The following is a 14,782-nucleotide window of genomic DNA, read 5'->3' as shown; positions in this document are numbered from 1 at the left end:
AGGTTGCAGTGAGGTGAGATGGTGCCACTGCACTCCAGCATAGGTGACAAGAGCGAGACTTCATCTCAAAAAAACTTTTTTTTTTTTTACTATTTTCACACTGGTTTGGAAGCACAAACCTGAGGTCATCTTCCCAGGTTCTACCCCATTCCCACTGAAAAGTTTCCCATTACTCTTAGGATAAAAACAAAACTTTATTTTTTTAGAGACAGGGTCTCCCTATGTTGCCCAGACTGGTCTCAAACTTCTGGGCTCATGTGATCCTCCCACCTCAGGCTCCCAAAATGCTGGGATTACCGGCATGAGCCACCGGGCCAGCCTGACAAAACTTCTCAACAGGGCCTACAATGCCCAGGGGCATGGTTTTGCCCCCTTCCTACTGCATATATATGCATCTTTCTGGCCTTAAAGAGAGTCCTTCTCCAGTCCAAGGCTAATCCCTCTATTTGTATGACCCTGAACAAGTTCCCTCATTTGTAAAATGGGAATAATACCTATCTTATAGATGGTTCAGGATTAAATGAGGTCAGGTACTCTCTGCGGAGAGGTTGGCACAATGAATGATAGCTATTATTTAATCAAATCAAGCTCCTAGAAACTGTTGCTACTTCTTCTCATTCAATTATTCAACCTACTTGCCATCTGATTTCAGCACTGTTTTCACCAGGCTCACCAAATGCCAAATCCAAATGACAAATTTCAGTCCTTACCTGACTGACCTTTCTGCAAGTACTGGACACTGCTGACCACTCCATCCTTTGAAACTCTCCTTCTTTGGCTTCCCTCCAATCAGTATATCCTGGTTTCTGCATATTTTTCTGGACAGTGTTTCAAAGCATCTTTTGAGGTTCTTTTATTGCTTGCCTTTTCACACTTAAAAAAATGTTTTAACTTTACAGAAATAATACATGTATATTTGTATGTCAATGACAGTTACTCAGCAAGGGCTTCCCTGACCATTAAATTAGCACCCTTGATTGGGTGCAGTGGCTCACGCCAGTAATCCCAGCACTTCGGGAGGTTAAGGCAGGAGGGACTGCTCGTGTCCAGGAGTTCAAGACCAGCCTAGGCAACATAGCGAGACTCTGTCTCTTCAAAAAATACAAAAAAAATTAGCCGAGTGTGGTGGCACGTGACTGTAGTCCCAGCTATTCAGGAGGCTGAGGTGGGAGGATCACGTGAGCCTAGGAGGTTGAGGCTGCAGCAAGCTGTGATAGCGCCACTGCACTCAGCCTGGGTGACAGAGTGAGACTGTCTCAAAAAACAAAACAAAACAAAACAAAAAACTAGCAACCTCACCCACACCCTCTCATATCAATTTTATTTTCTTAATAGTGCTTCTCACTCTTATTTGTTATTGTCTCCTTCCTTCACTAAATTCTAAGCACTTTGAGGGAAGGGGCTGTTTTATTCATTGCTGTATCTAAAACAAGCTTGTCCAACCTGTGGCCCACAGGCCACATGCGGCCCAGGATGGCTTTGAATGCGGCTCAACGCAAATTCATAAACTTTCTTAAAACATTATGAGGACCAAGAAGCAGGTTCTCTGCTCCTTCTGGGATCTCCACCTGGTTCAGCCTGCCTGCTTCCACTCCTGCCTCCACCATCTCCATCACAAGTCCTACAAGGTGTCCACCTCTGGCCCCCGAAGCTTCAGCAGCCACTCCTACATGAGCGGGCCCGGTGCCTGCATCAGCTCCTTGAGCTTCTCCAGAGTGGGCAGCCGCAGCTTCCAGGGTGGCCTGGCCAGAGGCTATGGTGGGGCCAGCGGCATGGAGGCATCACCGCCGTCATGGTCAACCAGAGCCTGCTGAGCCCCCTTAACCTGGTGGTGGACCTCAACATCCAGGCCGTGAGCACCCAGGAGGAGCAGATCAAGACCTTCAACAACAAGTTTGCCTCCTTCATAGACAAGGTACAGTACCTGAAGCAGCAGAAGATGCTGGAGACCAAGTGGAGCCTCCTGGTGCAGCATAAGATGGCTCGGAGCAACATGGACAACATGTTGGAGAACTACATCAACAACCTGAGGCGGCAGCTGGAGACTCTGGGCCAGGAGAAGCTGAAGCTGGAGGCAGAGCTTTGCAACATGCAGGGGCTGGTGGAGGACTTCAAGAACAACTATGAGGATGAGCTCAATACGGGTACTTACAGAGATGGAGAATGAACTTGTCCTCATCAAGAAGGATGTGGATGAAACTTATATGAACAAGGTAGAGCTAGAGTCTCGCCTGGAAGGGCTGACTGACGAGATCAACTTCCTCAGGCAGCTCTATGAAGAGGAGATCCAGGAGCTGCAGTCCCAGATCTCGGACACATCTGTGGTGCTGTCCATGTACAACAGCCACTCCCTGGACATGGACAGCATCATTGCTGAGGTCAAGGCGCATTATGAGGAGACTGCCAACCGCAGCCAGGCTGAGGCTGAGAGCATGTACCAGATCAAGTATGAGGAGCTGCAGACGCTGGCTGGGAAGCACAGGGAGGACCTGCGGTGTCCAAAGACCGAGAACTCTGAGACGAACTGGAACATCAGCCAGTTCCGGGCTGAGATTGAGGGTCTTTTTTTTTTTTTTTTTTTTTTTTTTTTTTTTGAGACGGAGTCTCCCTCTGTCGCCCAGGCTGGAGTGCAGTGGCCGGATCTCAGCTCACTGCAAGCTCCGCCTCCCGGGTTCACGCCATTCTCCTGCCTCAGCCTCCCGAGTAGCTGGGACTACAGACGCCCGCCACCACGCCCGGCTAGTTTTTTGTATTTTTTAGTAGAGACGGAGTTTCACCGTGTTAGCCAGGATGGTCTCGATCTCCTGACCTCGTGATCCGCCCATCTCGGCCTCCCAAAGTGCTGGGATTACAGGCTTGAGCCACCGCGCCCAGCCGAGATTGAGGGTCTTAAAGGCCAGAGGGCTTCCCTGGAGGCCGCCATCGCAGATGCTGAGCAGCCGGGGGAGCTGGCCGTTAAGGATGCCAACGCCAAGCTGTCCGAGCTGGAGGCAGCCCTGCAGCAGGCCAAACAGGACCTGGTGTGGCAGCTGTGTGAGTACCCAGAGCTGATGAATGTCAAGCTGGCCCTGGACATCGAGATCGCCACCTACAGGAAGCTGCTGGAGGGCGAGGAGAGCCGGCTAGAGTCTGGGATGCAGAACATGAGTATCCATATGAAGACCACCAGCGGCTATGCAGGTGGTCTGAGCTTGGCCTCTGGGGGCCTCACAAGACTCAGCCTCGGCTACGGCATGGGCTCCAGCTCCTTCAGCTGCACCAGCTCCATCAGGGCCATGGTTGTGAAGAAGATCGAGACCCGCGATGGGAAGCTGGTGTCTGAGTCCTCTGATGTCCTGCCCAAGTGAACAGCTGCAGCAGCCCCTCCCAGCCTGCCCCTCCTGTGGCTTCCCTAGAGCCCAGGAGGGAGGCCACTGTGCAGGGGAGCACAGGGAACAGGAGACCCACCTGAGGCTCAGCCCCAGCCCTCGGTCCACCTGCGGGGGAGTTTACTGCCTGGGGACCCCCCTTGTCCATGCCTCCAGCTACAAAACAATTCAACTGCCTTTTTTTTGGTCCAAAATAAAACCTCAGCTAGCTCTGCAAAAAAAAAAAAAAAAGATTTATGCGGCCTTTTATTAAAAAGCTCATCAGCTATCGTTAGTGTATTTTATGCGTGGCCCAATATGGCCCAGGGAAGCCAAAAGATTGGACACTTCTGATCTAGAATAATGCCTGGTATCCATTAGACTCAATGAATATTGACTGACTGAAATAATCCACATCTAATCAGTCATCAAATTTTATATAGATTCTACCTCCTAAATTCTCTCAAATCTCTGACCACTGTTCCTGCCTTACAGCTGATTTGTCTCACCTAATGACTGCCATAACAATTTCCAGTCCTGCTCTTTACCATCCACATTCTGAATTGCTGCTGAAATAATTCCAGTCCTTCAACAGATCCCCACTGCCTTTAGGATAAAGTCCAAATTCTTTAGCAAAGCATACAGAGCTCTCCAGATCTGGACACTGGCTAATTCCTTAGTTTCAGTTCTTGCCAGCCCTTCCATGTGCACCATGCTGTAACCATTCCTAATTCTTTAGTCACATGTTCCTTGCACATGCTATTTTTTCTGCCTGGAATGATAACCATTCCCTACCCCCATTGCTTGCTTTGCCTAATTCAAGCTAGTAATCTCTGGAAAGGTTTCCCTTAGATCCAGAGTTGAGGTTACTCTGTACCTTCAAAGTACACCATATGTATTTTATCATTTCACTTATCACACTCTTGCATGGACTTGTCTAACACTAGACCATGAGCGGTATTCACAGCACCTAGCACAGTGCTTGGTATAGAGTAGTCAAGAGAGCGTTACTGAAATGAAATGAAATTCACCATCTATTCCTTATAACCAGGTCTTCACCCCAGACTGCTTTACTATCTGTGCTTCTACACACTGACCAGTTGTGTTGCTAAGTACCTTTAAAGGAAAAACAGGCCGGGCACGGTGGCTCATGCCTGTAATCCCAGAACTTTGGAAGGCCGAGACAGGTGGATCATGAGGTCAGAAGATCAGGACCATCCTGGCTAACACGGTGAAACCGCGTCTCTACCAAAAATACAAAATATTAGCCAGGCATGGTGGCACACGTCTGTAATCCTAGCTACTCGGGAGGCTGAGGCAGAAGAATCACTTGAACCTGGGAGGCGGAGGCTGCAGTGAGCCGAGATCGCATCACTACACTCCAGCTTGGGCAACAGAGTGAGACTCCGTCTCAAAAAAATAGAAATAAAAATAAAGGAAAAAAAATCACACCACAATAAGTGGGTACCATTTTAAATTAAGTCTTCAACCTTGCTTGTACATTAAGCATCCAGTAATCCTTTCATGGATCCCTAGTCAGCTCCAGCTCCCATTTTCATCGGTGACTATTACAAGATTAAAAACAGGCCGGGCGTGGGGGCTCAAGCCTGTAATCCCAGCACTTTGGGAGGCCGAGACGGGCGGATCATGAGGTCAGGAGATCGAGACCATCCTGGCTAACACGGTGAAACCCCGTCTCTACTAAAAAATACAAAAAAAAAACTAGCCGAGCGAGGTGGCGGGCACCTGTAGTCCCAGCTACTCGGGAGGCTGAGGCAGGAGAATGGCATAAACCCGGGAGGCGGAGCTTGCAGTGAGCTGAGATCCGGCCACTGCACCCCAGCCTGGGCAACAGAGCGAGACTGCGTCTCAAAAAATAAAATAAAATAAAATAAGATTAAAAACAAAAATGCTTAGACTTATTTTTTTTGAGATGGAGTCTTGCTCTGTCACCCAGGCTGGAGAGCAGTGGCACGATCCTGGCTCACTGCAACCTCCGCCTTCCAGGTTCAAGCAGTTCTCCTGCCTCAGCCTCTGGAGTAGTTGGGATTACAGGCACGCGCCACCATGCCTAATTTTTTTTTGTAGTAGAGATGGGGTTTCACCACGTTGGTCAGGCTGGTCTCAAACTCCTGACCTCAAGTGACCCACCCGCGTTGGCCTTCCAAAGTGCTGGGATTACAGATGTGAGCCACCGCACCCAGCCAATTTTCCTTTAACAGCTGCAGACTTTTTCACTGAATGGATATACCATAACTCAACCTCTCTGCTACTGGACATTTAGCTTGTTTCCAGTTTCTCATTATCCCCCACAGTAGGATAGTATTCAAGCCCTCATTCCCATTTTCACTTTTGTCACAAGGATGATCTTACAGTTTCACAGAGGAAGCTGAAGCTATGAAGCGTGAACTCCTCAATTTCCCATCTCCCTATCTACACAATGATAGATAATTACATCCATTCTTTTGTCTCTCTCAGGGGAAGATCTCTCTCCTCTAAGTCAGTATCTCTACCTGTTAGCTAACATCTTCTCCTGTTTTCACAGGTCCTTCCAACAATTATCCTCTCTTGCTTTCTTTCCCTAAGCCTACAGAGGTATACATATTTGTCTTCCATCTTAAGACTGTGCATCTCCCTAGCTTCTTGAAAGAGTAGTCTATTATCTTTATCATCACTTCCTCATCTCCCATTTGTTCCTTGCTCCACTGCTGGTGAGATTACAATCTCACTACTCTGTTAAAACTGCTTTTGATCGCTCAGGTCACCAGGGACCTGCTAGTTGCCAAATCCAAATGCTCTCTCTTGGGTCTGACTTTACTTTTCTGTGGTAAATATGTTGTCTTTTTCTCTTCCTTAAATCCCTTCCTTGGCTTGAGAAATACTACTCTTCAGGTTTTCTATTTCTCACCACCCCTAAATACTGGTCTTCGCCAGGAGTCTATCCTCTGTACTCTTCGACTCTACACATTTCCTGGGTGATCTCACCTACTTCCAAGATTGTACAAATCCTAAACTTTATACATACCATACTTCAAACTTACATGCTTCAAAACTAAGCTTAGCTGTTTCCCCCTACCTTCCACTCTCAACCTGTTCAGTAAATGGCATCACCATTTATCCAGTTACCCAGATCAGAAACCTAGGTTCCACTCCCTTACTTTCCATTATCCAATCAGTCACCAAGACATACCACTCATTCCATCCCTGCTGTCAATGCCTTAGTCAGTTTAGGTCTCCAGCATCTCTTATCTGGCATCACCCCTTCTCCACTCTATTTTCATACTGCTGCCAGAGTGATTGCTTTAAAATGAGCATTTCATCCTGAGCTTGTGATCACTATACTACATAGGTTCCCTACATTCCAGCCGTCTATAACTATATGTAGTTCTATGAACACGTTGCTTCATGCTCCTAAGCATTCTGTTCCCTCTGCTTAGAATGCCCTCCCATCCCACCCCTATGACCATCTAGTAAATTCCTTTCCACTCTTCATGATTTTTTTAAGGGTCTCCTCTGCGAAGCATTCTTGTTCGTACTTCGTAAAGAGTCAAGAACTTTTTCCTCTCACCACGGATTCTTGTAAATATTTATTGCAATGATCACTTTTTATTAAACTTTTTTATTTACATATCTACCTCTCATTCTAGACCTTAAGTTCCTTGCAATCAGGGAGTATATCTTACTTCTCTATCAGCATCTGGCAGGCTGCTTATAAAAACAGGTGGTTTGGCCAGGCACAGTGGCTCATGCCTGTAATCCCAGCACTTTGGGAGGGCAAGGTAGGTGGATTGCTTGAGGTCAAGAGCTCTAGACCAGCCTGGCCAACATGGCAAAACCCCATCTTGGCTGGGTGCGGTGGCTCACACCTGTAATCCCAGCACTTTGGGAGGCCGAGGCAGGCGGATCCCCTGAGGTCAGGAGTTCAAAACCAGCCTGGCCAACATGGTGAAACTCTGTCTCTACTAAAAATACAAAAATTAGCTGGGCATGGTGGCAGGCATCTGTAATCCCAGCTACTGAGGAGGCTGAGGCACAAGAATCGCTTGAACCCGGGAGGCGGAGGTTGCAGTGAGCTGAGATTGCACCACTGCACTCCAGCCTACAAAAATTAGCCTGGTGTGGTGATGCGTGCCTGTAATCCCAGTTACTCAGGACGCTGAAGCAAGAAAATCGCTTCGAACCCAGGAGGTGGAGGCTGCAGTGAGCCGAGATCACACCACTGCATTCCAGCCTGGGCAACAGAGGGAGACTCCATCTAAAAAAAACAAAACAAAAAAAGGTGGCATGATAAATGTTGAAATGAACCAACGAATACCCCAATCCTCCCAACCAAAATTCTGGAAGCCACCTTCCATTCCTCCTTCTCTACCCCCAAATGCCAAGTCCTACTCCCTGAAGATCTCTCAAATCCATCCCCTTCCTCCATATTCCAATGCCATAGCACCAGTTTGGGCTCCATTCTCTCTTACTTGAACTAGATCCATCCAAACCATTCTCCACACTACTGCTGGAATTTTTTAAAAATTTTATTACAAAAATAATACACACTTGTAAAAAAATTCAAACAATACAGAAATAAAAGCACAATATCCCACCCAGCATACATAACAAACACAGAAGTCCCCTCCCCTCCAATCCCATTCCTGGGGGTCATCATTGTGAACAGTTAGCATATATCCTTTCAGACTTTTACCTTTGCATACACAAGTATATATATAAACACATATAAATAAACACACATGGTTCTGTCTTTTACAAAAAATGGGATCACATATATCTGTTACATGATTCTTCAATTTCTTTCTTCATTCATTCATTACACAGATTTCTAAAACACAAACCTGATTATATCACTCCTTTAAGAGCTTATTTCCCATAATATAAAAATCATACATATTAACATCAAACACAAAGCTTGTGATGATATACTTCCTGCCCATCTTTCAGTCTCATCTCTAGCCATTCCAGCATTAAAGGACTGGAATATGAACTACCTTAAATCCTTCCTGGAACAAGGCAGGTACAAACAAACAAACAAACAAACTAGGAACACACTCTGCCATTTCTAGACTGTGGCCCTTCCCATTCATGTTACACTTTGCCTGGACTTTTCCATCTGGCAAGCTTCTACTAATTCTAAAACAATCAGCTTAAAAATTACCTCTAGGAAGACTTCCCTGACTTTTCAGACATGATTACTCCTCTATTTCCCCTATACTTTATAACTAGCTTCTTAATTGCACTTATCTCACAGTACTATGATGATTTATTAACATGTTTTGAATTCCACTTCCCCTCCCCCAACTTGATGGTGAGCTCTTTGGGTAAAAGGGATTTGTCTTATTTACCTTTGCATCCCAAGGATCTGATAGAGTGCTTATCATGAAAAGCAGATGCTCAGTAACATATCTGTTGAGGACTTTATGATTCTAGGAACATTTACTGAGTACCTACTATGCACAGAACCATATCCTAAGCATGAAAAGAAACAGAAGACACAGTCTTTGTCCTAAGAAACTTACCATTTTCCTACCATTTCCCCTGGGGGGGAGGGACAGAAAACATTTAGGTGGCAACATTATCATTTCTGACATACAGGCTGTTTCAAAATTTACGGTAATTTGCCTCAAATCCATTTAGGAACTAGGCATTGCATAATTAAATAAATAAAATAATGGGCGGTTTGTCTCATAGGTTTAAGTGTAGCACAGAGTCCACTAGAACCCAGTTCTCTGTCCCAGCAGGAGGGCTTTCATCTGTTCCAGCCTGTAAATTAGAAAACTGAGATGATACCATGCTTGGAAATTTTCTTTTTTTTTCTTTTTTCTTTTTTTTTTGAGATGGAATCTCACTCTTTCGCCCAGGCTGGAGTGCAGTGGTGGGATCTCCACTCACTGCAAACTCTGCCTCCCGGGTTCAAGCGATTCTCCTGCCTCAGCCTCCCAAGTAGCTGGGATTACAGGTGCCCGCCACCACGCCTGGCTAATTTTTGTATTTTTAGTAGAGATGAGGTTTCGCCATGTTGGCCAAGCTGGTCTCGAACTTCTGACCTCAGGTGATCCGCCTGCCTCGGCCTCCCAGAGTGCTGAGATTACAGGTGTGAGCCACCACGCCCGGCCGGAAATTTCCTAATACATCAAGAGGACATAAAGTTACTAGTTCTTTCATAATTTCCCCTCCTTCCCCAGGGAAAAATTATACCAAAAGCAATACATGGAGTTAAAGGAGGACACGGGAAAATGAGCTTGCTCTTTTTGGTAGTGGTAGGGGAAAGGGGGTTGCTTTGTTTTAAATCAAAGGGTGACACTGCCCCAGGAAGATTAGGAGAGGTGATTAATTATCATTTACTTACTACTTTTAAAAAGGCTAAGGTGTTAGTTAATTTCATGATTTCAGGATCAGATACTGTACAAATATGAACAAATTGGGGAAAGGTGAACCACCTAGGCTGGAGAACAGGGAAGGCTGACCAAGGAGGCCCAAAGGAAGCCTCATTCATCAGAGTCCAAGTCACTGTCCCCAGCAATGGAGTGGAAATCCTCACTGTCCTCCTCGTCCTCTGACAGGTGGACCTGGCTTAGTACGCTCGGCCCAGAGCGCTGCTCTTCCTCCTCCTCATCTTCTTCCTCCTCTGATACCTCATACCCACCGATGCTGCTGAAGCTTGTGTCTTGGGTGTTCGACTTGGGATCAGGCTCCTCATAGCTCCCATAACTGAGAAGAGAAACATGTCATCTCTCAAGCTCGGACACCATCCTCTAGCTGACCATTCCCATTCTCAGTGCCACCAAAGGATAAGCCCATCTCACCTCCCCTGGACACTAAAGTGACTGGTTCTGAACTATTCTATATGCCCCTGAGAGAAAAATGATCCTGTTCAAAAACATCAACTTGCCAACTTCATATACACAAGAACCTGAATGGAAGAAACTCCCTTACACCTGAACAACACACTGCCATCTTACATGACCATAAATGCTCTGACAGCCTCATGGTTTCATCTACCACTTACAGTATCCAATTAGTCAATAGTCCTGAAGATTCTCTCTTCAATATATCTTGTCTCTATCCCCTCCTTTCCATCCCTACTCTGCCTGCCTTGGCTTAGTCCTTTATCTCTGGCCTGCACTACTGAAGTAAGTCGTCATGTCTCCAGTCTTGCTCTCCTCCAATTACTTCTTCACACTTCTGCCAGAGTGCTCTTTATTTTTTTGTTTGTTTGTTTATTCTTAATTTTACTTGAAAAAAAAAAATCACACAAGTAATGCACGTTCACTGGTTAAAAAAATTAGAACATACACCAGAAAAAATTTTTTAAAAATCATCAATAACTCCATCATCCGAGATAATCTTTTGGTATATTACCAAAATTTTCTGTGCACTTTAGATGCTTAAACATTTTTGTTTAATTTACAAAATTGTGATACTCTACATACTCTCCAGGAATCTGCCTTCTTCACCAATGATTATAACGAACATCTTCCCGTGTCAATAAACATACATCTATAGCATAATTTTAATAGCTACATGGTATTCTGCCATATGGCTGTAACATGACTTAACAGTCTCTCACTAGGACATTGAAGCTGTCTCCAATTATTCCACTATTAGGAACAATGCTGTCATAAAACATCCTTACACAAACATCTTGATGGTGTATTAATTATTCCCACAAAATAATTTCCTAGATGTGGATTTTTTGGGCCAAAGGGGATGCACATTTTTAAATGTTTTTATTTATGATGATAAATTGCTAAGCCTCTCTCCAAACCACCCCATTTTTATCAATCAACATTACCACCAGTAGTTTGAGAATGTCTTTTTCCTCATAATCTTTCCAAACACTAGGCATTATCATTCATTTTAATCACCAATATGATAGGTAAAAAATTGCACTTCGTGGTTTTACTGCATTTCTTTATTAGGGGAGTTATTATTATTATTATTTTGAGACTGAGTCTCGCTCTGTCACCAGGCTAGAGTACAGTGGCACGATCTCGGCTCACTGCAACCTCTGCCTCCTGGGTTCAAGCGATTCTCCTGCCTCAGCCTCCCCAGTAGCTGGGACTACAGGTGTGACCAGGTTCAGCTAATTTTTGTATTTTTAGTAGAGAGAAGGTTTCATCACGTTGGCCAGGATGGTCTCGATCTCTTGACCTTGTGATCCGCCTGCCTCGGCCTCCCAAAGTGCTGGGATTATAGGCATGAGCCACCGCGCCCGGCTGGAAGTTATTTTTTCATATGATATATTGGTCATTTACATTTCTTTTCTAAATTAGTTCATGCCTTTGCCCATTTTTCTTTTGGGGCACAGGACAATCTTTCTAAAATGTAAATCTGGTCATACTATTCTCATTCAATGACTGCCCAGAACTTTCAGGCCCTTCATGATTTGGTATTTACCTACCTCTTTAAATCATTTCTATCACATGAATTATAGATCTTACATGGATCAATCAAAAAATCTTCAGTCACACCGAGCTACGTGTGGTCTCTAAAAGTGTTTCATGCCTGTGTCTTCATATAGGCTCTTCCTAGTCTCTGGAATGCCCATTGCTTTCTCATTCGTTTAGCTAATTCCTATTCATATTTGGCTCAATTTCCTTCTCTAGCCAGCTCTCCTCCCTCCCCACCTCTACACAGGTTCTAGAAGAACCCTGTGGTTGCCTAGCATAGCACTTTTCATATTACACTGTGATTGCCTGTTTTAGGTTTCCTACTAGACTCATCTCCTTGAAGGAAGGGACCATATCTTAGTTTGTTTTTGTACTTATGATAAATATTTGCTGAAATAAAAAAATTTATTTACAATGTTATTTGCATATTAGCTGCTTGCTGGTTAGATGTATCATAGGTACATTAAATCCAACATGTCCAAAGCCAAATCCAAATCCATTTTTTCCTCCTTTCCTGCCCCATCTAACACGTATTCTTCCTCTTTACCAGAGACATCTCCATTCATTATTCATCTAACCTCTTACCTCTTTATGTCCCTTTATTTTCCCCACTCCTGACAAGTCCCTGTTGATATCATCATCTGTCCCACATTGTCCTAAGTTATACAAATTTGATGTCACTTCCTTTTCCTTAAACTGATGACTCCTATTACCTACAGGTTAAGGTCCAAATGTCTTAGCATGCCTTGTAAAGTCCTTCACAATATAATTCCCCTTGCTACACTTCTGGAGCCTCAACTCCCCAACAAATTCCATTTGCTCTGGAACACACTGTTCCACCTATAAAGATCTCCCCACCCCCTGCCATACTACCTACTTACTAAACTCCTATTAATCTTTTAAGGCCCAATTCAAATGTTCCCTTGTCTGTGAAACTTTCCCTGATAACTCCAAGCAGAGTGAGACACTCCCTTCTCAGTGGTGCCTTGGCACTTTGTCTTACTTATGCTATAGCACTTATCACATTGTGTTTATAATGATTTGTTTGTGTCAGTCTCTTCCACTAGGCTGTGAGCTCCTCAAGGGCAGGGTATGTTTTGCTCCTCTGTGTATCCCCAGGACCTAGCACAGTGCCTGGCCCTAGTAGGTGCCCAGGAAATGTTTGATGGATGAAAAGTAATCTGATGCTGGGCCCCTCGACATCATAGCTAGGCACTGATGCCACAGCCCTGTAGCATGTTGCTGCCGATTACCTGATGTTGCTATCCTCCAAACCATGGGAAGCCTCCCCACCGTCTCCCTCATAGGACATCATGCTTTCTTCATTTTCCATGTCCATCCTTGTGTTCTCCTGAAGCATGCGGGGTTGTTTGGGTCTTATTCCACCAGATCCCACATCAGAGTCACTTCCACTTTCACTCAGCTGGATAGCTGTAAAGAGACAGATTCTGGTTCATCAAGAGTTAAGCCTGACAGATTTAACTTGATCTTTGGCTTGATCTTCCCAAACTAGTAACACTCACACATCTACACAGGCATCTTGCCTATACTCCTCTCCTCAGATGCCTTTCTTATAACTGCCTAGGGTCAACAGTAGTAGCAAGGTTTATAGTTTAGAATCTGAATCCAAATAACAATTTCCTTTTCCATCTCATGCCAACCTATCTGTGTTTTTTCTACCATCTACTCCCATACTTTTCCTTGGCCATTGCCATTAATCCACAAAACATTAGTCCCCCAAACAGGATTTTTCTTAATTTTCCTTCCCTGTTGCCACATATAACACTTTATTATTCTGTTCTCATCTTTTTTTCTTTTTCTTTGGAGACAGTCTCACTATGTTGCCTAGGCTGTAGTGCAATGGTTATGATCATGGCTCACTGCAGCCTTAAAGTCCTGCACTCAAGCGACCCTCCTGCCTCAGCCTCCTGAGTAACTGGGACTACAGGCACTTGCCACCACACCCAGCTAATTTTTATTTATTTACCTCTTGTAGAGACAGGGTATTGCTATGTTGCCTAGGCTGGTCTCAAACTCCTGGTCTCAAGTATTCCTCCTACCTTGGCTTCCCAAAGTGCTGGGATTACAGGCATGAGCCACTGTGCCCAGCCTTTGACAAGTATCCAAATCAAAGCTCTTACTTAGACACTGTCTTTTCCACTGTCGTATTTTGTACCTCCTGCTAATGAATATGATCATCCTATGCGTGAGTGCTCAGTACTCTCAGTTCTATTAATAGGAATTCAATAAGAGAGGCAGCTTCCAATAAAAGCATATGTGGCCAAGAGCGCCTATCCAGTCCAGTCCTGAGGGTGCTATAGTGAGTTATAAAGGAATAGAAGCAATGGTCGAGGCCTACCAGAGAATGGATTGTCTCCTTCTTCATCACTCCCAGCATCTTCCTCATCATCTTCTCCTTCAGACATAAGCAAATCCTCATACAGGACACTGGCTTGAGGCTGTTGTACAGTTCCTTCCTCTTCATCTGCAAGATCACCATCTCCATCTTCACCTTCCTGAATGAGACCAGTTGGGGGTCAAAGTCCTATCAACTGACCACGTAAGAGACCAGAAGCCACCACCAGACACAACCCCCTGCCCACCCTGCCCATCCCTCCACTTGCTGCCTCACAAGAAGTTAAGTATTTTTGGTGGAAAGATTGTTTAGTTGGTCCCAAGGATTAAATTCGGATTGGGGCTCACTAAGGAGACCCCCTGATATCACCTTAGGATTTGGCCTGCCCTGTACTGATGGGGCTCCTATCATATAAGGGTATAACGTAACCATAAGCTTTCTGTAAGCATACTCACTGGGGCTGGAGTCTTAGGTTTCCCATCCTCCTCCTCATCATCATACCCTTCAATATCTACATCAGAGTCTTCCTCGCCCAGCCTACCTCGGCCCTGGCGCATCTGAGTAAGGAACACAAATAGCACATCATTGAGGGACGTGCCTGTAGGAGGAGTTAACCAAGGGCTCTCACCCAGGATGAATGCTCCTCCCTGATATCCCAGCCAACCCCACTGCTAGTGGGGGCT

At 45.1% G+C, this 14,782-nt stretch overlaps 1 protein-coding gene and 1 pseudogene across 6 annotated transcripts in view; one reads left to right on the top strand and one right to left on the bottom strand.

Annotated features, from left to right (window-relative positions):
• Positions 1-301: 301 nt before the first annotated feature.
• Positions 302-3,583, top strand: LOC126945805 (keratin, type II cytoskeletal 8-like; annotated as a pseudogene). The gene is made up of 3 exons (XR_007722548.1): positions 302-362; positions 1,529-2,539; positions 2,855-3,583. The product of XR_007722548.1 is annotated as a keratin, type II cytoskeletal 8-like (transcript).
• A 4,272-nt stretch (positions 3,584-7,855) lies between these two features.
• TAF1 (TATA-box binding protein associated factor 1) overlaps positions 7,856-14,782 on the bottom strand; it is a 99,051-nt gene continuing 92,124 nt past the window's right edge. For 3 of the 5 annotated variants that reach the window (XM_050776282.1, XM_050776283.1, XM_050776284.1), the window contains exons 36-39: positions 14,555-14,656; positions 14,103-14,259; positions 12,997-13,174; positions 7,856-10,061 (exon numbers count right to left, since the gene is read on the bottom strand). In XM_050776282.1, the coding sequence (XP_050632239.1) occupies positions 9,839-10,061; positions 12,997-13,174; positions 14,103-14,259; positions 14,555-14,656 (660 nt within the window). In that variant the 3' untranslated portion in view covers positions 7,856-9,838. The remainder of the gene's footprint in view (positions 10,062-12,996; positions 13,175-14,102; positions 14,260-14,554; positions 14,657-14,782) is intronic. The other 2 variants (XM_050776286.1, XM_050776287.1) reach the window with 1 other exon arrangement.

Source organism: Macaca thibetana, chromosome X, assembly GCF_024542745.1.
Source record: "Macaca thibetana thibetana isolate TM-01 chromosome X, ASM2454274v1, whole genome shotgun sequence".
In the NCBI taxonomy this organism is placed as follows: domain Eukaryota; kingdom Metazoa; phylum Chordata; class Mammalia; order Primates; family Cercopithecidae; genus Macaca; species Macaca thibetana.
The sequence above is the reverse complement of the archived record's forward strand: the minus strand, read 5'-3'. Positions and strand labels throughout refer to the sequence as shown.